This window comes from Ictidomys tridecemlineatus, chromosome 4 (assembly GCF_052094955.1).
Source record: "Ictidomys tridecemlineatus isolate mIctTri1 chromosome 4, mIctTri1.hap1, whole genome shotgun sequence".
NCBI classification, from domain to species: Eukaryota; Metazoa; Chordata; class Mammalia; order Rodentia; family Sciuridae; genus Ictidomys; species Ictidomys tridecemlineatus.
Window position 1 is genome coordinate 209,808,884 of NC_135480.1, and position 22,476 is coordinate 209,831,359.

Here is a 22,476-nt window from a genome sequence, read left to right on the forward strand (position 1 = left end):
AAAATGTCGGTTCTGAAATCTACAAGCCGACAGCAGTTGCGCGCAAGGCACGTGGTCTCGGGTTGGAGGACCACCAGGCCCGTGGTGGACGGCGGCAGCGGGGCGGAACGTGCGTGCGTGGGCGGGGCCACGCCCGTAGCCCGGGCACCGCCCCTCGAGTGCCGTCCCTCAGTCTCTGGAGGTGGCGCGTAGATGCCCGGAACCCGAGTGCGGGCGCGGCGGCTTTTTCCCGGAGCGGTTTAGCTGTTGGACCCCGGCCGTGCGGGGCGGAAGTGGGCGGTGCTGGCCGTGCGGAGCCGCGCTGCGGGCGCGACCTGACCGAACTGGAGGCGGCGGGGGAGCGCGGCTCCGGCGGCCCCCGAGGCCCGGGGGAGCGCGCTTCGGGGGCGTCCGCGGCGGCGCCGGGGGAGCGGTGTGGGGATGGGGCACCGAGCCGGGCGACGGCGGGGGCCTCGGCCATGTTCGCGGGGCTGCAGGACCTGGGCGTGGCCAACGGCGAGGACCTAAAGGAGACCCTGACCAACTGCACCGAGCCGCTCAAGGCCATCGAGCAGTTCCAGGTGCGCGGGTCGGGCGGGCGCTGCTCTCCGCGGCAGCCCGGGGTGGAGGGTGGGGACGGTAGGCAGAATTCACCGCGCTGACGCTCTGCTTCCGCAGACCGAGAATGGCGTGCTGCTGCCCTCCCTGCAGTCGGCCCTTCCCTTCTTGGACCTGCACGGGACGCCGCGGCTGGAGTTCCACCAGTCGGTGTTTGATGAGCTGCGGGACAAGCTGCTGGAGCGAGTGTCAGCCATCGCTTCGGAGGGGAAGGCCGAGGAAAGGTCGGTCCGCGCTTGCAGCCTAGGAATCGATGGGCAACTTTTATGGTCCTTTTAGGACTATGTGTGAGGAGCACCCCCACTCCACCGGGCCTCCTGCTTGTGGAGACCCACTCCCTCAGTTGTGCAAGTCTTTGCAGGTACAAGAAGCTGGAAGATCTTCTAGAGAAGAGCTTTTCTCTGGTCAAGATGCCATCTCTGCAGCCAGTGGTGATGTGTGTCATGAAGCATCTTCCCAAGGTGAGAGCTCTGGCGCTACCCCTTCCAGGGAGACCAGTGTGCCATGAGGTACAGCTTGACCAGCTTACCTGCATGCCCTTGGTTGATGGAAGTCAGACTCAGCTTGGTGCAGGTAGCTACTTAGCTCTGAGGAGTTTTGATGAGCAGCTTGCCTGAGTCAGCTTCTCTCAAGTGGGCCACATGCAGATCAAAACTTGGGTCTCAAGTTTTTGTGAGAGAGAGCTGTGGATATTCAGTATGTCTGCCTGCACCTATAGGGACCATGGGATGGGGCTGGGCCAATGTGGTTTTCATGAGGAGGACCTGGAGGACACAGGTGCCACTTGCAGGAGGGTACAGGGCTTGTGTTTGTCCTTTAGGTTCCTGAGAAGAAGCTGAAGCTGGTGATGGCTGACAAGGAACTGTACCGAGCCTGTGCTGTGGAGGTGAAGCGGCAGATCTGGCAGGACAACCAGGCACTCTTTGGGGATGAAGTCTCCCCACTGCTGAAACAGTATATCCTGGAGAAGGAGAGTGCACTCTTCAGCACAGAGCTGTCTGTCCTGCACAACTTCTTTAGTCCTTCCCCCAAGACCAGACGCCAGGGCGAGGTGAGGGGAGGCAGGGCATGCACAGGGCTTTGAGTGTGTGGGTTTGTTCCTGGAATGTGTGGCCTGAAAGGTTGGTTGGTTGTGTGTTTGTGTACATTTTACTTTTTAGTGAAATTATATGGGAAAAAAGTTAATGCCTACAGACAGGCCTTTAATGAAAAGTGATAGCCCCACCCCACTTCCAAAAAGCTTCTGCTTGGCCCTTAAGTTTTTTTTTGGTAACGGTGATTGAACCCAGGGGCACCTAACCACTAAGCTATACTTTCAACCCCTTTAAAATAAAATAATTATTTTTGTTTTGGGATAGGGTCTAACAGCTAAACTTTTTTTTTAATACTTTAGTTGTAGTTGGACACATACCTTTATTTTATTTACTTATTTATACGTGGTGCTGAGGATCAAACCTAGGGCCTCACACTTGCTAGGCAAGTGCTCTACCACTGAGCCACAATTCCTACCAGCTAAATTTTTAAATCTTTAGTTTGTTAATGTGGTTGAATTCTTCTACTACTACTACTACTACTATTTTTTAAAAATATTTTTTAGTTGTCAATGGACTTTTATTTTATTTATTTATAGGTGGTGCTGAGAACCGAACCCAGTGCCTCACACGTGCAAGGCAAGTGCTCTACCATTGAGCCACTACCCTAGCTCCCATGGCTGAATTCTTTTTTTTTTTTTTTTTGATATTTTTTGTTGTAGATGGACACAGTATCTTTATTTTTAATTGGTGCTGAGGATCGAACCTAGTGCCTCACATGTGCAAGGTGGGCACTTTACCATTGAGCTACAGTCATAGCCCTGAATTCTTAAATAGTGAACTTAAGTTTCCATCTATTAGTAATGCTGATGTTATACCTGAACTCAGATTTGCAATAACTGGGCTGGGGACGTAGTTCAGTGGTAGAACATTTGTCTAGCATGCATGAGGCCCTGGGATCAATCCCCAGGACTATAATTTTTTTTTTTTTACAATAACTGATATCTGTTTTTTTATACTGGGATTTTTTTTAGTTAAATTCATCTTTTTCTTCTTTTTTTTTTCTGGTACCAGGGATTGAACCCAGTTTTACTTAACTACTGAGCCACATCTCAGCTCTTTTTTAAAATTTTGAGACAGGGTCTCTAAATTGTTTAGGGACTCGCTAAGTTGCTGAGACTGTCCTTGAATTTGTGATTCTCTTTCCTCAGCCTCCCAAGTTCCTGAATCACAGGCATAAACAACCATGCCCAGCTTGATTTCTTTCTTTTTTTTGGCGGGGGAAGTACCATGGATTGAACTTGGGCACTCAACCACTGAGCTACATCCCCAGTCCCATTTTGTATTTTATTTAGAGACAGGGCCTCACTCAGTTGCTTAGTGCCTCGTTTTTGCTAAGGCTGGCTTTGAACTCGTGATCCTCCTGTCTCAGCCTCCCGAGCTGCTGGGATTACAGGCATTTAGTAGAGACATAAAACATTATTTAAGTCATCTCAGGTTAATGAAGAAAATATAGACAAGATCTATTTATTTTATTTTTGTGGTGTGGGTATTGAAATTGGGGTGCTCTACCACTGAGCTATACCCCCAGCTCTTTGTATTATTTGTTTTGAGACAGTCATGCTATGTTGACCAGGCTGACCTAAAGCTTGGTCCTCCCTCCTGCCAGCCTCCCACGTTGCTGGGATTGCAGATCTTCATCCTTGGGTCTCATCAGTTTACTATCAACTTAATCTTCTTCTTAAACTAATGTATTAAAAAAAGTTACTTTCAGTGTGTAACTGAATGTCAATGATTGTCATTGAGCTGTGTTGTCATTGAGCTATGTTTATTTTGGGGTCACTGAGTCTAAAATCTGGTGGGTCTTTCATGCCCTCAGCACATCCTCAGTTGCTACAGTTCAAGTGCCAAAGCCATGAATGTGGCCTGTAGCTCCAGTGGGACTTCAAGGCTCTTGGCCACATGGACCGGCAGCTGTGGGGTTGGAGGAGTATGTAGCTTACGCTGTCCCTGACCTCTGTCCCTTGCCTTGTGCTTGTTTATTCTCGGTTAGGTCCTTTGTAAACCTCTCATTCCATTGCTGTCAGAGGAGTGCTCCCCCTCCCCCAGCTTGCCCCACACTCCCCTGCCCTCCTCCTCCTCCCAGATCTTCTGGTGACTGGGTGTTGATTTCTTTACTTGCTTTGTCCTAAGTGTTTTCTTTCAAAAAGCTACATTTTTATACACATCAGAGTTGCAGTGCGAAAGTATCTGAACAGCAGAAAGGAACAGGAGAAGCAGGTTCCACCCCCTCCCTCCCTCCTTTAAGGGGGCACTACCCTGTTCCCTGCTGCATCCACCCCCACGAATTGCTGCCTCGGGACCCAGTTTCTTTGTGGGTTGTCTCTGGGTCACCGCAGTGTCAGTGCTCCTGGAGAGAAGTGGCCTTGGCATCAGATCCCGGGCTGTGCCCAGCCTCCCTCAGACTGGGCGAGTGGGCCAGCCACATTTCCATCTGCGGCTGCTTTTGTCCCTGATGTTTTCCCTCCTGGTCTCCTGGCTTCTCCTAAGTGGCCGCCTGTCGTTGGCTCCTGAGCTTGCTTACTTTCTCCTCCTGATTTGAAGGCATCCTTTCAGAGTCCTGACATACTGGATGTTTATTTTGTTTTGACTTCACAGCTGATGGCTGGCTGGATCGTAGTCACAGGCCTACTCTGTCACAGGCCTCTCTGCCCTTCTCTAGCATCTGTGTCTGTGCACAAGTTGACAGGGGCTCTGTCTTGTGGCACTTGGTTGGTGGCCTGTTGTTCCTCGCAGTCTGTTCTTGGGGCTCTGTGATTTTATAGTGCTGTGACAGGGAGCCTCAGGCCAAGGGGTTGCTTGTGGTCCATCCTCGTTCCAATGAGCCACGTCCAGGGAGCAGCTGAGCAGAGCTCTGTGGTGGCTGAGGCTGCACAGTGGGGTCCCCAGTGCTGTCCTGAGGAGGAATGAAGTGGCTTATCTGTGCCAGGGGCCTAGGTGCCCATGTCCCTGCTTGGCTATCCAGGGGCGGGAAGGGGGAATTGGGTTTTGTTTGTTTTGTACACCTGGGGCCTCTGCCTGTGCTTTGTGGCCCTGGATGCTGGTGGTGGGACGAGGTCACACAGCCTCCATCACACAGCCTCCAGCTGCAGTTGAAGACAGGGAGACAGGAGACAGGAGCCATGTGGGCTGGGTGGACAGCCTGGAGGAGCAGGCAGCCAGCCTTGAAGGCCTTGAGTGTAGGCCCTAAGGTGGCAGGGCCACCTGATCTTCCCACAGTGGAGTTCTTCTGGGATGTCACTCGGTGCTGCCTCTTGCCTGGCCCCTCTTGACTGGGTAGGCAAGTACTTGAGGTCATAGGCTTGTGACCTTTCAGGGAACCATGGGGACTGGTGTGGGCTCACCACCCTAAGTAACAGCCTGTCGTCTCTGGCAGAGTGGCAGCATTTCCCCTGAGAAGAGGCAGTGTCTGACACCAGCAACCCAGAAAGGACACTCTGGAGGGAGTGTTGCTATCCCAGGACTCGGCCACCTGTGTGGTGGCTGGGTGTAGGGTGGTGGGCTGTGTTCTGGGCACAGTGGCCTGTCTCTCCTGCCAGGTGGTGCAGAAGCTGACGCAGATGGTGGGGAAGAACGTGAAGCTGTACGACATGGTGCTCCAGTTCCTGCGCACGCTCTTCCTGCGAACCAGGAATGTGCACTACTGCACACTGCGGGCCGAGCTGCTCATGTCCCTGCATGATCTGGATGTGGGTGATATCTGCACAGTGGACCCCTGCCACAAGGTGCGGCCTCCGTGGTCACCTCTTCAGGGGTCCTCCCCTGCTGATTCCCTGGCATGCGGTGTTCTAGGAACCAATCAGGCATCAACTCGTGCCAAGCTCATGTCTTGAGCCGTCCGTCCATTCAGCTGCTAGCTGGATGCTGGCATCTCTGCACACCCCACTAGGGAGAGTGGCATCGTCCAGGTGCCTGAGCCAGAGACCTGGGTGTCTTGGTGCCTCACTGCCCTTTAGCCTATCTCTGCTGCAGCTGGGTGCATCCCCCCCCGCCCCCCCCCCACCCTGTAGCAGTGCCTCATTCCTCTGTCTCGTCAGCTGGCCTCTGGCCCTCCCCAGCCCCCAGCCCACGGGGCTTCTCACTGGCAAGTACCAGGGTGTTCCAGGAAGGGGGTTTCATCTGCCCTGTGTCTCCAAGCCCAGGCATGGCAGCACTGGGACCATTTCCCAGGGACCTTTGGTGTCCTTCCCTGAGCCTCTCGCTGCTCCAAGTGCTACAGTGCCTGACGCACACCAGGGAGGTTCATGGAGAAGACAGGTCACCTCCTTGCACTGTCCTGGGGCTTGCTGCTTTTGTCCCCAGGAAGAATACCCCCTGCTTCCTGCAAGTCCCTTGTCCACCAGGAGGGCTCTGTGGTGCTTTCTGTCTCTGGGCATCTTCCCACCCTCTCCTGTGGCCCCTAGGTCTTGGGGTGAGGCTTGGGTCTGTGGCCTGTGTCTGCCTCTGCCTCTGGTCTCAGCTCCTCAGGCAGTGCTGTGCCTGAGGGAGACAAAGGGCTGCAGCTGTCTCAGGCCTTGCCTCTGGCTGTGGGAGGGTCCAGTCCTGCCCTGCTGATGCCCCTTCTGCCTGCAGTTCACCTGGTGTCTGGATGCCTGTATCCGAGAGCGGTTTGTGGACAGCAAGAGAGCCCGGGAGCTGCAGGGGTTTCTTGATGGAGTGAAGAAAGGGCAGGAGCAAGTCCTGGGGTAAGGCATCCTGTGTTCCTACTCTTGCTAGCTGGAGCCATGCCAGGCCCCTGAGCCCATGGCTTAGGATGGGATCGTGTGGGAGGAGTTTAGGCAGCAGACACCATCGACTCTGCACAGATGCAGGGCTCATGTTCTTGAGGGTGCCAGGGTGGGGGTCCAGTGGCCTGGAGTCTGCAGCAGTTTGGGGCCTACTCCAGGCTGAGGGCTCCCTGTGTCCTCTAGCTGGTTGCTGTGTAGTCTGTCACCCTTCTCTTAGAACTCTGGCTTCTTGACTGAGCCCAGTCTGGGCCAGGCTTTCAGAAGCAAAGCATGCCCTTGTGGTTCTTTTTTTTTTTTTTTTTTATCTTTTTTGTTTTTTTTTTTTTACTTTTCACCTCTAGTTTGAAAGAGCTTTCAGAGCTTTCAGTGGGTTAAGAATAAATTACAGGAGCTGGGGTTGTGGCTCAGTGGTAGAGCGCTCGCCTAGCATATGCAAGGCCCTGGGTTTGATCCTCAGCAACACATTTATAAAAAAGTAAATAAATAAAACAAAGGTATTGTGTCCATGTACAGTTAAAAACAAAAAAGAAAAAAACAGAATAAATTGCGAAGTTTGTGTATTTTGTTGAGAGGACCAGAGTACGATTTGCTTGCTGCATGCAGAAAGAGAGCAACTCCCAGGGTGGTGCCTAAGCCTCCCTGCCCAGCCCCTGCTGCCCTCAGCGGTCTGCACACTGTCAGCAGGCAGGGGCAGGTCAGCCAGGCTTCCCCAGTTCATGCTGAGGACTGCTCCCTCAGGGACCTGTCCATGATCCTCTGCGACCCCTTTGCCATCAACACACTGTCTCTGAGCACCATCAGGCACCTGCAGGAGCTTGTCAGCCAGGAGACGCTGCCCAGGGTGAGTGCATGCATGCCCTGGTGTTGACACACATGGCTTTGATCCTGTGAGTAGGGCATTTGGGATCCTGGATGAGGTCCCAGGGTCCTGGCATGACAGGAGAGATCCCACTGAGTATTGAGTGCGGTCAGAGGACAGCATAACCTTGGTGACTTCTGTTAAGGACTGTTTCCCTGCAGGACAGCCCTGACCTCCTGTTGCTGCTTAGGCTGCTGGCCCTGGGCCAGGGGGCCTGGGACCTGATTGACAGCCAGGTCTTCAAGGAGCCCAAGATGGTATGGGATTTGGCTTCCTTGCATTGCTGCTATTTACAAGTCGTGGTGAGGTGGCCCCTCCAGTCCCAGCTCTGTGTTCCTGGGAGCTTCCTTTAGGAAACATCAGGGATTTTGGGGGTGTCTTGATAGGGCTGGCTACCTACAGGGAGGTGGGCTGCTTCCTATACACTTGGCCCATGGCATTTCCATAAGGGGCTGTAATCATGCCAGTTTGGGAGTCCACAGACAGCGCTGGATGGGAGTCTCATAAAGCCAGAAGTAGGAGCAGTGTCAAGGGTGGGCAGACCTTTCGGGTGGGTTGCACACACCTGTACTCCCAGCAGCTTGGGAGGCTGAGACAGTAGTATCGGAGTTCAAAGCCAGCCTCAGTAAAAGTGAGGCGCTAAGCAATTTGGTGAGACCCTATCTCTAAATGAAATACAAAAAATAGGGCTGGGGATGTGGCTCAGTGGTCGAGTGCCTCTGGGTTCCATCCCCAGTGCCCCCGTCACCCAAAAAAAGCAACACAGAACTGGGTGTGAGCTCAGTGGTAGAGCTCCCTGGTTCAACCCTCAGTGCCCAAAGCAACACCTGGAAAGGGACAGGCAGACCCGAGGAAAGGGTGCAGTGTGGGCCCTTGTGGAGGATCTGCACTGGGGAGAGTCGGGCTGGGGACCCAGGGGCTGCTGACTCACGACCTTTGTCCCTGCAGGAGGCGGAGCTCATCACCAGGTTCTTGCCCATGCTCATGTCCTTTGTGGTGGATGACCACACTTTCAACGTGGACCAGAAGCTTCCGGCTGAGGAGAAGGCCCCGGTCGTGTACCCCAGCACGCTTCCCGAGACCTTCACCAAGTAGGTGCCGAGGCACCAGCAGGGCGTGTCAGGGCGGGCTGTGCTTGGCCAACGCTGCAGGGGCCTGACGGGTCCTGGGCGCCATCTGCCCAGGTTTCTGCAGGAGCAGCGCATGGCCTGTGAGGTGGGGCTGTACTACGTCTTGCACATCACCAAGCAGCGGAACAAGAACGCGCTCCTGCGCCTGCTGCCTGGGCTGGGTGAGTCCGGACGTGCATCTTGCCGGGCAGGGGCCTCCTGGGGCCCAGAAGGCTGCTGGCCACTGTGTCCCTGCCCTCACACCCACCTTCTCTAGCTGTTGTCACTTTTAGTCTTGTCTGAAGTTTATCTTAGTAGGAAAGTTAGAGGCTGCTTAATTAGCCTTGTGTTTTGGGTCTTGTGATCTTTCCCACAGAAAGGGGTGTAGGAGCCACCTTTATCTTTTAATTTTTAAATATTTATTTCTTATTTTTTTAAAGAGAGAATTTTTAATATTTATTTTTTAGTTATTGGTGGACACAGCATCTTTGTTTGTATGTGGTGCTGAGGATCGAACCTGGGCCGCATGCATGCTAGGCGAGCGCGCTACCGCTTGAGCCACATCCCCAGCCCTAAATATTTATTATTTTTAGTTGTAGGTAGACCTAATACTTTTATTTTATTTATCTATTTTTGGTGCCGGGGATTGAACTCAGGAGCACTCGACCACTGAGCCACACCCCAGCCCTATTTTGTATTTTATTTAGAGCCAGGGTCTCACTGAGTTGCTTAGTTGAGGCTGGCTTTGAATTTGAGATCCCCCTGTCTCAGCCTCCCAAGCCACTGGGATTACAGGTGTGCACCGCCGTGCCTGTTATTTTATCCTAACTGCTGAAGGGCATGTGGCTCCTTGTGTCCCCAGAGGGCAGAGGGAGTGTGCCCTCCAAGGTCATTTTAGGCCCACTTCCCCCAGGACCACTTGGAGGAGGTGACCCAGCCAGGAAGAGGGAGGGCTCTGGCTGGGCCTGTAGAAATAAGGCCACTGTCCTGTTGGAGAGGTGCATGCTGTGCCCACTTAGTGGCGGTCCTGGGTCTTGCTGCCCTGGGCTCACAGGCATCTCTCTCAGTCGCTGGCTGCCTGCTTTCAGCTTCTGTGTGCAGGAAGCTCTGTGGGCGTGGCTGTGCAGACACTTCTGACTAAGTCCTCTCAGACTGGGCCTTGGTGACCTGTGGCTGCAGGTTTATTGTTTTAAAACAATGCAGACTGACCACCTTGCCACTCGGGTCAGAAGTCCTCAGTGAGCCTCATAGGGCCAGGCCAATGTTCTGCACGCAGGGCCCCTCTGCAGGCTCCCAGGAATTTGTCCTGTGCCTCTCCAGCAGAACACAGCTACCCCCAGGCATCTGACCCGAGAAATGGTGGGGGCAGTGGGGGCTGAAGGACTGGCTGCTTGTTGGCATTGTGAGGTCTCCAGGGACATGATTACAAGTTGCCTTGACCTGCCTCGTCCCAGGTGTGCTCAGCACCTGGTTCTGGCTATTGGAGTGGGTTGAGACGGGCAGTGGGCTATCTTTCTTGGAGCACGTTGCTGCCCCTGGGGTGTGCCGCTCTGATCACGTTCAGGAGGAACTCTCTTGTTCTTAGTATGAATCAGAATGGACGTGGGTTTTCTAGAATTTTCTGATTGTGGGAATTTCTGAGCTCTGAGAAGTCCCTGACACATGATCTGTGACTCTGAACAGTTTGTAGGCTCCTCTACAAAAGAAGGATGGTCACTTCTCAGCAGGTTCGATGTCACTTCTCGGGTCAGATGCCTGGGGGGGTGGCTGTGTTCCTGTGGCATCTGGCAGGCATTGTCGATGGGGCTGAGTGCTGCCGTGAGCCTTGCCTGCCTGCCCCCAGGTCTCCCATAGGCTTTAGGGCTTGGAGAGTTCTAGGCACTGACAGTGGCACCCCTAGGGTGCCTGTGTCTCTCTGAAACGTCTCTCCACTGGTCCAGGCAGTGTCGGCCAGGTCTGCCCTGGCAGGTCTCAGGGATGGTGGCATCTAGTTCCCATTCCATCTGCACCAGTCCTCCACGCCGTGACCAGGCTGCAGGTGCTACCTTGCCTGTGTGGGACTGCTGCCACACGGCACCCCTGAGGTCTGCTCGGGCAGGGCCTGGCAGTACCTGTGTTGTGTTGGTGCAGCAAGGCTTAGCTGCAGTTGGCTTCATGGTCTTTTCTGCTTTAGGGTTAGTAGCTTCAAAAAGGGAGTTTGGAAGAGCTCCCTCCAGGCTGTGCTTTGGCTCTTCCTGCCTTTTCCTTGTTGGGCTGTGGTTTTTCTCTCTCTTGGGGCTGGTTCTGACCAGAGCCCTCAACTGTTGGGTAGAGCCTTCAGGAGGGGCCACCCTGTTTTCATCCCCACCCCCAGTCCACCACCCACTCACCTGGGACCCTGTTCTGATCTCTGGGTACTTGGGAGTCCCTGGGGAGACCCCAGGGGCAGGTTTCTGAGGGCAGAGGTTGTCTGCCCTGGCAAAGGGGTAGGTGGTGGCTGGGCCAGGCCAACCTGCTGTGATTGCAGTGGAAACCTTCGGCGACCTGGCCTTCAGCGATATCTTCCTCCACCTGCTTACTGGGAGCCTGGCGCTGCTGGCTGACGAGTTTGCCCTGGAGGATTTCTGCAGCAGCCTCTTCGATGGCTTCTTCCTCACAGCCTCACCTAGGTAGGCCACACAGCCATGGGCAAGCCAGGCCAGCCAGACTTTCGTGTGCACAGAAGCCTGGCAGGTGAGGGGCTGCAGGTGGGTCTGTCGGGCACCATGGCTGCACTTGCCAAAGGGTTGCCCAGGTATAGTTGGGGGGTCCTGTCTCCAGGGCAGCAGGAGGAGCTGGAAGGGGCTTTTCCCCTGCAGTTGGGCTGAGCCTTGGAGGAGTGTATCCTCCTCTCAGCCCCTTGTCTCTACCCGGCCCTGGCCTTTTCCAGGAAGGAGAATGTGCATCGGCATGTACTGCGGCTTCTCCTCCACCTGCACCCCAGGGTAGCCCCCTCCAAGCTGGAGGCTCTGCAGAAGGCCCTGGAGCCCACGGGCCAGGTGGGTGCTTGACCTCCACATCTGGGAATACTGACCCTGGCCTCCTGTGCTTTGCTTGGTCTCTGGGGCCTTCCTCTGGGCTGCCCCAGGGCTGGCGGGTTCTTGCTGGTCCCACAACCTGGGTCTGTTTGCAGAGTGGAGAGGCTGTGAAGGAGCTCTACTCCCAGCTGGGTGAGAAGCTGGAGCAGCTGGACCATCGGAAACCCAGCCCAGGCCAGGCTGCAGAGCCACCCGCCCTGGAGCTGCCTCTCCCCAGCGTGCCTGCTCCAGCTGGACTCTGAGGCTCTGCACCCAAAGGGCTGCTCAGGAGTGGGCCCCTCCTGGGACAGTCATCGGGAGAGGCTCCCCTGGCCTTGGGAGGGAGCTGCAGGGCCTGTGCAGTAGGGCACCCTTCCTCCCTCTTAGTTGCCTAGAGCTGGTCCTGGGAGGCACCTGCTCTTGCCCTGGGGCCTGGCAGTTTCCTGGAGCTTCATAGTGCCAGCCTTTTGGTGTTGGCAGTTCTCAGCCCGAGCACCTGGCCTGACATGAGTGTGGTGAGCCTGAGGGGAGGGAGTGCACATGGTTTTGGCCAAAGCAGGTGTGCTGGGTCCAGATGTCTGTAGGGTCACTCAGGATGGCAGCGGGCCAGCGGCCTGAGCTGCTGGTGTACCAGTACCAGGGTGCCCATCCGACTGACGGAGGCCCTGCAGGCAGTGCCCCTCCTTCCCACGTGTACTGCCTCAGTTTACCCTTGGAGAAGATTGCTTCTTGCCCAGCTGCACTGACTGACCCTCATGTGGGGAAATTGGGTGCACATTGAGGTTTCCACTTATGTAAATAAAAGACATTTTGGTAAAATCTGCAGATGAGCCTTTTCTCTGCTGGCCCTGGGGGTTGGGTGCAGCTCAGAGATGGAGAATTCTCAGGGGGCCCTGTGAGTCCATGGTCCCCTTCTTGGGCCACTGTCCTTGAACGCCAGGCATAGACTGCTAGAAGCCCCTCAAGGCTTTACAGGCTGCATGGTGCTAAGACAGACCAGCTCCTTGGTTTCTGTCTGTGGGTCCAGATGAGCCACTCACTCCTTGCACAGATGGGGGACACGAAGCCAGGGCAAGCCCAAGGGCACTGGCGTACCTCTGGGTGGTTCTCTTCAGATGAGCCTATATAGCTGGGCAGTGGCTTAGGGAGTGCAGTCTGGCCACTGGGCATTGCTGGTCTTTTTTTTTTTTTTTGAGAGAGAGAATTTTTTTAATATTTATTTTTAGTTATTGCAGACACAACACTCTTGTTTGTATGTGGTGCTGAGGATCGAACCCGGGCCACACGCGTGCCAGGCAAGCGCTCTACTGCTTGAGCCACATCCCCAGCCCCGCATTGCTGGTCTTGAAGACATGACTGAGCAGGGCTACTGGTCTAGGTATAGGAGAGCCTTTCTGGCTCTTTTTGGGGTTAGGTGTGTGTGGGGAGGTTTCTGCCAGCTTTTCCCACTTGGGAATGAATCAAGCCTTGCTGCCCATTGCCAGTCGGGCAGGGGAGCAGGTAGGTGGACTGTCTGGGTAATCTAAGGAGGACTCTGTCTAAAGGGGAGCATTGTCTGTTTTCTTTTGCTAGTGATACCCATAGACGGGATGAGTTATAAGAAAACAAGTTTATTTCTGCTCGTTCAGGGACCCGGGGCTGCAGCGGGCGTCCTGGGGAAAAGCAGGGAGTGTGTGTGTGGGCCTTCATTAGTCACTTCCCTTGTTTCCTTGTTGTTTTCTTGTGGCACTGAGGACTGAAGGTGTTCACAGGGGTGCTCTACCTTGAGCTATACCTTCAACCCTTTCTATTTGCTTTTTAAAATATTTTTTAGTTGTAGATGGACACAGTACCTTTATGTGGTGCTGAGGATGAAACCCAGGGCCTCACACATGCTAGGTGAGCACTCTACCACTGAGCCACAGCCCTTTTTTTTAAAAATTTTGAGACAGGGTCTTGCCAAGTTGCCCAGCCTGGCCTCACACTAGCCATCCTCCTGCTTCAGCCTCCTGAGGGCTGGGATGACAGGTGTGGGACACTGTGCCCAGCTCTCCTTTTCAATCACCAGGACCTCATCATGGGGCTCCAGCATGACCACCTTAACTAACCCTAATTACTTCCCAAAGGTCCACCTCTAAGCACAGTTGTAGGGTTTCCAAGTCAGTCTCTCCTGACGGAGATCAGATTTCAATGTGGAAGCCCGTGGGGGACACTCCATCCACTTCCAAATCATGGAGTGGGGTGGGGTGGGGTGGGGTGGGTACAGGTGCCAGGGCACTGTGGAGGCAGGGTGGGGAGAGGAGGTGGGAGGGCTAGGAAGGAAAGGATAGGGCCATGAGTAGAGCAGCCAATAGAGTGGACACCTGGCCAGGTCACTGGCCGTGAGAAGGGCCTTCTTGAGCTTATGGTGAAGTCAGCCTTGGTCAGTGCACTGGGTTCTGCCAGTGCCCCTGGAGTGTGGCTGTACAGACAGTGTCCTGCTGGGGGTGCCTCGGGATGACGGGGGCAGGGTGGGAAAAGGCAGTACACGAGGGAGTGTGGGGGGTCACAAGGTCACGGGAGAAGGCCAAGGGCCCCAGGGTCTGGCAGAACCCTGGGGAACAAAGTTACTAGGAGGGAGGACAGGGTAGCATTGCCAGCGGGACTGTGACCAAAGAGAATGATACTAGTGGGTCAGGGAGCATGACCCTGGGGACACCCACGGGGATGCGGTAGACAGAGGAGGATTTAGGGGGCTGCCCACATTCAAGCAGTGGGTCTCCTGGTGAAGTGCCCTTTCAGAGGGAAGCCTGAAGACCCAGATGGCATTTGCAGATGGCAGCATGACGTCCACAGGCAATGGGACTACAGAGGGGTTGGTAGGTGGGAGGGGAGGCCTCCCAGGGCAGGGATGGGTTGGAATGGGGCTGGCAGATGACATAGTGGGAGTCTGATTCTAGGGTCCCCTTCACCATGGGGGTGAATGCTCTGGGACATGAGCTCCTTGAACACTGCCACTTCCCTCTAGTGAGTCTCCTCACTCCAGTGTGGGGCTCTGGACTCCAAAGGGTTTGGTTGGTTATCCTCTGGCAAAAGCAGGAGGCCAGCATTGGACTCAATTGGACACTGGCTTGCTCCTTTCCTGTAGGCCTGGCCAGTCGCACCTGCCCCTCAAGGCCCCAGCCCCAGGGTCCTCCCTGTGTCAGAAAAGGCAGAAAGGCAAGAGGGGGCCTGTGACCCTGAAGGACTCCTCATGTGGGACCTCAGGGCCTGGACAGCCAGCCTCCTGCCCTGGCATTCCTGTCATGTGGATAGAACTGTTAGCCAGAGTGATCTAGAGACAGAGAGGTCCATCCTGGCCACTCCTCAGAAGGTGGCAAGGGCTGCTGCTGGTTCCTGGGAGCCCAGGACTTCTAGGCTGGGCATGGACGAGACCAGCTTCCTTACACAATGAGGGGCCAAGAGCTATCCAGGAAGGCTCCTCTGGGAATGGGAGTGGGGATCAGGCACAGGCAAGCAGGTGGCCAGGAAGGGTCCCCAGTTAATTCTGAATTTGTTCCTCTAGAACTTCTGCCTCTGTATGTCCTATGTGGGAGGATCCAGGCTGGTGGACAAAATAAGGGGGGGCCTCTCAGAAGAGGGGGAGGAGAGAGGAGACAGGAAAGTAAGGGAGGGATTGGGGGCACCCAACTCAGCTGGACAAAGGACCCTGCTTTCCTCTTGTTTACTGTAGCCTGGAGTCCCAGTGGGCCCTGCTAGGTCAGGTGGAGATGTCCTGGGGAAGGTGGGGGTCCATGGAGGTCAGACTGAGCTGCAAGGAGCCCAGGGGCCAAGGGAAAGGGGTCCTTAATATCACCAGGTGTCCTGGGAGAGCCACAGGGCTGCAAAGAAGCTGACCTGCTGGAAGGGGGTTCTGGGCAGGCCAGAAAGGCCTCCCTGGCTGGCGCCTCTGTCCAGCCCTAGTCCCGCCCGGCCGCACCCCTGACTCACTTCCTTTGCAAGGAACGGAAACCTCCCCTGAGCTTCCTCTGCTCCAGACGCTTTCTGGGGACCCGCAGGTGTCGCTGCCTACTCCAGGCCTCAGCTGGCCCAGGAGGCCCCTGTACCACCCATCTCTCTCTAGGGAGGACAACATTTCCTGCTTCCTGCTCCAGCCAGAGCTGGGGAACACTGAGCTGCAGGTAGGGGGTGGGCTGTGGGGTGCAGGGACCTATGCCAGCCTCCCAGGGTCAGGGCTTCATCCTTCTTTCCCAAGTCTTCTTTCTGTGCATCTTGAGCCCCACCTCTGCTGGCCTCTGGGGGTCTCTGCTGCTGCCCTGTTAGTCCTCACTGGCAGCGGCGTGGGTGGGGGTGGGGTGGGGGGAGGGGCGGGCGGATATATTGGGAAGACCTCAGTTTCGGGTGTAGGGGACTGGGAGGCCTGGGAAAAATCAGGGAACAGTGTTGGGGCCCCTTCTCCAAAGCATGTTTGCCAGAATCCCCCCCCTCCCGTCTCTGAGTAGTGTGGTGTCTCTGAACTCCAGGGGTGCTGGAGCTTCTGCTACTTGGGGCCCTGCTTTGGACGCAGCGGCCCCTGGCGCCAGATAGTCCGGGAGCTGCTGACGGGGGCGGGGTCTGGCTTGACCCTTCTTAATTCCTAATCGCCCGCCCGAGTGGCCCTCCAGGAAGCTGGGGTGGCCACCAGATAAGTTGCATGCCCTACCCCCAGCCACTTCCTCAAGGCCCGCGGCGGTTTCTGGGAGGACCAGAGAGATTTGCATTGGGGCCCCACCGAGCAGTTTCCTGGTCAGTGGGGCGAGGTAGGACCAGGTTCTGGCGTGGGGCAACCCAGGTGGTACCCCGCGAGGCCCCACGGGTAAGGTCATTTGGGGCCAGGGTTTCTGTCGGCCCGCAGAGGAGGGCCATGGAGAGTCCGAAGACCTTCCCTATTTTTTTGTTGCAGGGAACGTGACCTGCATGCCGAGCGCAGATTCTGCGCCATGGACTGCGGCCAGCCCAGCTTGGAGTCCGCAGCCACGGACCCCAGAGCCTCAGGCCCTTGCGTGATTGCTCCGGTGCGCGCTGTGCTCCGCCTACGCCGCCGTGTGTGGCTACTGCGCAAGCGGCGTCTCCTGCAGCTGGGCTCTGGGTCCGACACTGGGACCGGGGCGCTCAGGCCTGGCTGCGGCTCTGGGTCCCTGCGCGGGGAGCTGGACCAGCCGAAATTCTTCACCTTCGATGGCCCGGCGGAGCTGTCCTCCAGGACGCTGCGCAAGAGGCGCCGGCGCAGCCGCGTGGTGCTCTACCCTGAGGCTTCGCGCAAATACCGACCTCGCGCAGAGCGCCGGAGCCGCGCACAACGATGCCTGCTGCTGCTCGCAGCCATCGTGGGTTTCCAGGTTCTCAATGCCATTGAGAACCTGGACGATAACGCTCAGCGCTACGACCTCGATGGGCTGGAGAAGGTGCTACAGCGAGCTGTGTTTGGCCAGCCGGCCGCCGTGGGCCGCATTGTAGCGCTGTTGCGGGACTATCTGGCCACGCATGTGCATAGTCGCCCGCTCCTCCTGGCACTGCATGGGCCCAGTGGCGTAGGCAAGAGTCATGTAGGCCGCCTCCTGGCACACCACTTCCGCGCGGTGCTCGAGGACAGCGCACTCGTGCTGCAGTATCACTCACGGCATCACTGCCCACAGCCGCGCGCTGCGCAGGACTGCCGGGAGGATCTGGCGCGGCGTGTGGCTGAAGTGGTGGCACAGGCCGAGGCGGAAGAGAAGACCCCTCTCTTGGTAGTGGACGAGGTGGAGCTCCTACCGCCAGCGCTGCTGGATGAGCTAGACGGCTTCATGCAGCCGCAGCGTTCGCACCACTTTCACAATGCCATCTACGTGCTCCTTAGTGGCACAGGTGGCGCGGAGATCACCCGATTTGTATTGCAGAACGCCTCCCGCGCGCAGCCCCTGCGTCCTGACAGAGTCCGTGGTGCTCAAGCCGCTGCAGAGGAGTCCGAGGAGGAACTGCATGCCAGTCTTCGGGAGCTCCTGGCCCGCGAGCACCCACTGTGGCAGGCTGCGGCCATCGTGCCCTTCCTGCTGTTGGACAAGCAGGACGTGGTCAACTGCTTCCGGGATGAGATGGCCGGGGAGGGCTTTTTTCCTGAGCAGGCTCGCGCAGAGCTCCTGGCCTCACAGCTCAGCTACTACCGTGTTGCTGGCCGTGAGTTTGCTATCACTGGCTGCAAGCAGGTGGTAGCCAAGGTGAACCTTTTGTAGCATAGGCGCACACACTGTGTTGGTGCAGCAGGAGGAGTTTGGGTGTGTGTGACCTGTGGTCACTAAGCTGCTTCACCCTGGAAGCTGGGGAGGCTGGCAGAGGTGTCTCAGCTCCGTGCTCCCAATTTCCAGTTCCACCCCAGAACCCTGAGTTTGTCCCTGGGGTCATCAGGAGAGTAGCCACCTTCCTCCACACCTGCTGTGCCCAGCACATCCCAGGCCTGTATGATAGGTTTTGTTAGCAGCCCTAGGAGGTGGGCCGTCCGCTCTCAGGGTACAAAAGACCTCAGAGGGCAAGCAGCCCCTAGGGCCACACAGCTAATCCCTAAGGTCACAGAGTTGGGATGTGAACCCAGCTCAATGGGTGCTTGCTGCAGCTTCCATAACCCCCAAATACACCCAGTGGCCCCCTGCACACCTCTTGGGCTTAGGGGCCCAAGGGCCATGAAAGCATTGGAGCAGTTGGGTGTCTCCACACCAATGAGTGATCCCAGATGCTCTGGATGATTCAGGCTGACAGTGGTAGTAGGTGGGCCTAAATGAGGGGCCCTGAACTCTTTGGCTCCTACTGTCCTGGCCACTGAGCCCGGGCCACTGATCCACTCCAGGGCCCTGAACTGGGAAAGATGGCTATACAGAGATGCCTTGGATGCAGCTAGATGTGCAGAGCCGTGGGCCCTGGATTCTTTTCCCAGGTGGAGTGGAGGGGGTCCCTTACATCCTGGCCCCTTCCTGGCCTGCAGGCTCTGGAGATGACACCCCGTGGACTCCACAGCCAGCACTTACAGCAGTGAGTGAAAGAAGTCCTGCTGTTTACACCCGCCTCCCCTCCAGGAGCCATATTTCCAGGATCAACAGGCTTGCGGGCTTGGCTATCTAGGGAGCAGTGGAGGGAAGGCGCCTCAGCAGATCCTGCCCCCTGCTGGCTGAGTCTACCGTGCGGACCCTTTCTGCGCCTTGCTGTGGAGGTGGCTTGTCCTTGGTAGTAGAGGCGTCTGGGCACCACGGTTGTGCACCTGTCTTCCCCTCCTGTCCACCAGACCGCTCAAGACCGGAATGCTCCGCCTCCCGGACTCCTCCCTCGGTGGGCGTTCGCAGCGCCCGACTTAGTTCTGGAGCGGCCTTAGTGCTGCCACCTGGTGTCCGCGCCCAGTTCCGCCTCGGAGTCTGCGGGCCGCACTCGCCACCAACCCTGTCCCAGAGCGCGCCGCAGGGAAACTGGAGCAAGGACTAGCCGGTGGCAGGAGGGGTCCAGCAAAGTGGCAGGGCCGCCCTTGTGAAGCACGGCCATGCACGCGCGCACCCTGGTCTTAGTTCAACCACGTCTCCAGGGACACCTTCTCCGAACCGTGACCACGGAGTCTAAGGTGTCCTTAGAAGGGTTCGCTGCTTAAGTGGTCACCCGAGCATGCTGGGTTACTGTCCCTCTTCCAACTCGCCCTGGCGGCGGTCTGCGGGCTTGGGCACTTGGATCTGGGTAGATTCGAGCCTCTCATAACACTGAGCGAGGGCTTGGCGCGGGGATCTGGGTTGCACTGGGTGGTAGGACCTCTGCTCCTGATGCTTGTGGGGTGGGGTGGCCAGCTGTGGGAGCCCAGGACTGGCTCCATCTATCCTAGCCCAACTTGCAGGAGACAGCTTGCAGCAGGACGTCCAGCTGGGCAGTCCAGTGACCTGCATTGATGCTTCAGGGGTGTGTGAGAGCTGCTGAGCCGGAGGCCATGTCCAGCCTGGGCAGGAGTGCTGTTGGGGTCCTCACCACTCCCCAGAAGGGCCCCCAGGACCATCACCACCACCCACCACCCCTGCCCACACACAGCACTCAGCCACAGGTGTGGCTTGCCCAGCCAAACATGGCCTGTTCCCAATCAGCAGCACCTGACAATCCAAGCAATCTTATTTTATTTATTTATAAAACATTACATGGAGGCTAATTTCTGTGCTTAAGCGGAATGTGCAGAAAATGTCGTGGGGCTGGTTGTGTCACACCTGTTAATAAATCGTGTGGCTCAAATCTAACAACCTACTTTTTTATTTTTTTTTCTTTTTTTTGGTCACTTTCTCTCTCAGCCTGTATTTATTGGGCCATACTAATTAGATTTTTTACTTTCTAATATTTGAGAAATGTCAGAAGAGGGACTTGGTACAGGCTGGCAGGCTGATGGAGGGCGGACGGGTGGAGTCCAGCTCAACACCAAGGCTTTCCAGGAGACCCATGAACAGCTGGAAGGTCCCCTGGACAGGTATTGAGGGCAGGCTCCCAGGCTCCGCCTATTGGAAGCTACCTACTTTTCAGACTGTCCCAAATGGAACAGGCAATTTCCTCTGCATGTGTGTGGTCCATGTATACTGCCCTGAGGCACCCTTGGACCCCAGGTGTCACCATGTAGTGGCTCTTTGGTCTCTAACAGTGGATTTTTCTTAAAATGCATTTTGTCTTCCAGGTGAGGGAGTGCACACCTGGAATTCCAGTGGCTTAGGAGGCTGAGACAGGAGGATCTCCAGTTCAAAGCCAGCCTCAGCAACTGCAAGGTGCTAAACAACTCAGTGAGACCCTGTCTCTAAATAAAATAGAACATAGGGCTCAGTGGTCGAGTACCCCTAAGTTCAATCCCTGGTACAAAAAACAAAACAAAACAAACAACAACAACAAAAACATTTTGTCTGATGGTGACAGCTGTTCCAGCCTTCTTTGCAATTGGTGTTTGGGATATATTTTCCTTGCTTGTAAACAGGAAGTAGATGGATTTTCAACAGATCCAATTTGAGAGTTCTGGTCTTTGAGCTGCTGAGTTTAGCCCATGACATTTACTGTGGTTGTGGATACTGGTGAACTTTGCAATTTTTTGGGCCTCTTGATTGTCCTACTTTTTGTATGCTGCTTTTTTTTTTTTTGTGATGGTGCTGGGGATTGAACTCAGGGCCTTGTGCATGCAAGGCAAGCACCCTGCCAACTGAGCTATATCCCCAGCCCTTGCTTTTTCTTATTTCCCTCCCTCTCTCTCCCTTCTTTCTTCTGCCCCCACATTCCCAGTGTTCCCCTTTTCTCTCTAATGGGTTTAGAAGTTCCCATATGTATCTGAGTTAGCCCTGCCCCTGGAATGGGCATTCCAAGGCCAAGCAACAAGGCACGGTGGCGTACGCCTGTAATCCCAGCAGCTCAGGAGGCTGAGACAGGAGGATCTAAAGTTCACAGCCAGCCTCAGCAAAAACAAGGCGCTTACAACTCGGTGAGACTCTGTCTCTATAGCTATTTATTTATTTATTTATTTGTTTGTTTATTTATTTATTTATTTATTTATGCTGGGGATTGAACCCAGGGCCTTGTGCATGCAAGGCAAGCACTCTACCAATTGAGCTATGTCCCCAGTGAGACCCTGTCTCTAACTAGAATACAAAATAGGGCTGGGAATGCGGCTCAGCTCAGTGAGTGAGTGCCCCTGAGTTCAATCCCTGGTAACAACAACAACAACAATAATACAAGACTGAGCAGCATCCACCCTTGCTCAGGTTAAGTGCTGTTTGCAAGCATTTCAGTGCTGTCCTCCCGGGTAAGTCCACATACCAGACCCCCAGACTCGGTTGACTCATTTGTTCTTGGGTCTGGGACTGAACCCAGGGGCGCTCTGTCACTGAGCTACATCCCCAGCCCTTTTTATTTTTATTTTGAGACAGGGTCTCATTAAGTTGTCCAGGCTTGCCTTGAACCTGTGACCCTCCTGCCTCACCCTCCCAAGTTGCTGGGGTCACAGGTGTGGCCACCACGCAGGCTATTTTATTCTTGTGACTTGATTTTTGTCCGATTCTTTGAAAAATTTTATAGGATGTGATTGAAATTTACTGACTCTACTGATCAATTTGGGGAGGTTGATATGATGACAACATTGCACGTTAAGGCTTTATTTACCATCTTTTTAAAAATATTTTTTAAGATATTGATGGATCTTTATTTTATTCATTCACCCTGGCCAGCAGAAATATAGTTTTATTTCATTTATTGCTAAGAATGGAACCTGTGCCTCACATATGGTAGGCAAGTGCTCTACCACTGAGCCACAAACCCAGCCCCCCACCCTTTTTTTTTTTTTTTACCCTCTTTCAGCCAAGTTTTGTAATTTTGTACAGAAAGGTCTTGTTCATTTTGGGTAGATTTATTCCTAGAATTGTTATAACCTTGGATTGGTGTTATACATGCGATTGTAATCCAGAGTTTTCTCACCGAGTACCCGGCTGGCTTCCCCAGCAGGTCTGTCAGGGCCACAGCTCCCGTGGGGCTCCCCCTGCAGGCCCAGGCCAGCCTGCCTTCCAAAGGAATTGCACCCCCCCCCCCCCCCCCCCCCCCCGTTGTCCTGATGCTTTGATGAATGAAGTTCACAGCCATAACTGCTCTGGTTTGTTTTTCAGGTTTTACTTTGTTGCTTGCTTATTAAAGAGCATTCAATAAGCAGCTTTATTGAGTTACCCTTTCCACACACCATACCATTCACTCACTCTAAGTGGACAATTGGGTGATCCTTTGGTGGACTACAGAGTCGTGCAACATGACCACAATTCAGCCTTAGACTGTCTGGATCACCTAGAGGATCTGGACTCCATGTGTCCCTGTTCCCATTCTGCCAGAGATAAGCACGCACCCTTTCTGCCACTACAGGTTTGCTTTTTTAAAAAGCATTTCATTCACAATGGTTTATTATACATTTTATTAAGAACCGTGAGAGAGGCATCTGGAGGCTCCCAACCCAAGGAAGCCCTGTGTTGAGGGGCAGACTTGCTCAGGGCCAGTTTGCAGGCTTCACCTGGGCTTCGTCTGCCCCCCACCCCCCACCCCCCACGGGCACAAACACTTTGT

The 22,476-nt window shown here is 55.2% G+C and overlaps 2 protein-coding genes across 4 annotated transcripts; both read left to right on the forward strand.

Annotated features, from left to right (window-relative positions):
- The first annotated feature begins 212 nt into the window (after nt 1-212).
- Nucleotides 213-12,237, forward strand: Nelfb (negative elongation factor complex member B). 2 transcript variants are annotated; one of them, XM_005336878.4, is made up of 13 exons: nt 216-560; nt 658-821; nt 959-1,058; nt 1,418-1,648; nt 5,228-5,413; nt 6,261-6,373; nt 7,154-7,256; nt 7,436-7,531; nt 8,223-8,365; nt 8,459-8,565; nt 10,890-11,031; nt 11,292-11,400; nt 11,535-12,237. In XM_005336878.4, the coding sequence occupies exons 1-13, from the start codon at nt 459-461 to the stop codon at nt 11,679-11,681; spliced, it is 1,743 nt and encodes a 580-aa protein (XP_005336935.1). In that variant the 5' UTR covers nt 216-458; the 3' UTR covers nt 11,682-12,237. The 2 variants fall into 2 exon arrangements, 1 of the variants encoding a protein (XP_005336935.1); XR_005734224.2 differs by lacking the exon at nt 11,535-12,237 and having other exon boundaries at nt 213-560; nt 10,890-11,095.
- A 3,030-nt stretch (nt 12,238-15,267) lies between these two features.
- On the forward strand, nt 15,268-19,649 carry Tor4a (torsin family 4 member A). 2 transcript variants are annotated; one of them, XM_005336877.5, is made up of 2 exons: nt 15,268-15,557; nt 16,319-19,649. In XM_005336877.5, the coding sequence occupies exon 2, from the start codon at nt 16,356-16,358 to the stop codon at nt 17,625-17,627; it is 1,272 nt and encodes a 423-aa protein (XP_005336934.1). In that variant the 5' UTR covers nt 15,268-15,557; nt 16,319-16,355; the 3' UTR covers nt 17,628-19,649. The 2 variants fall into 2 exon arrangements, with proteins under 2 accessions (XP_005336934.1, XP_077904930.1); XM_078048804.1 differs by lacking the exon at nt 15,268-15,557 and adding an exon at nt 16,002-16,175.
- Nucleotides 19,650-22,476: the final 2,827 nt, after the last annotated feature.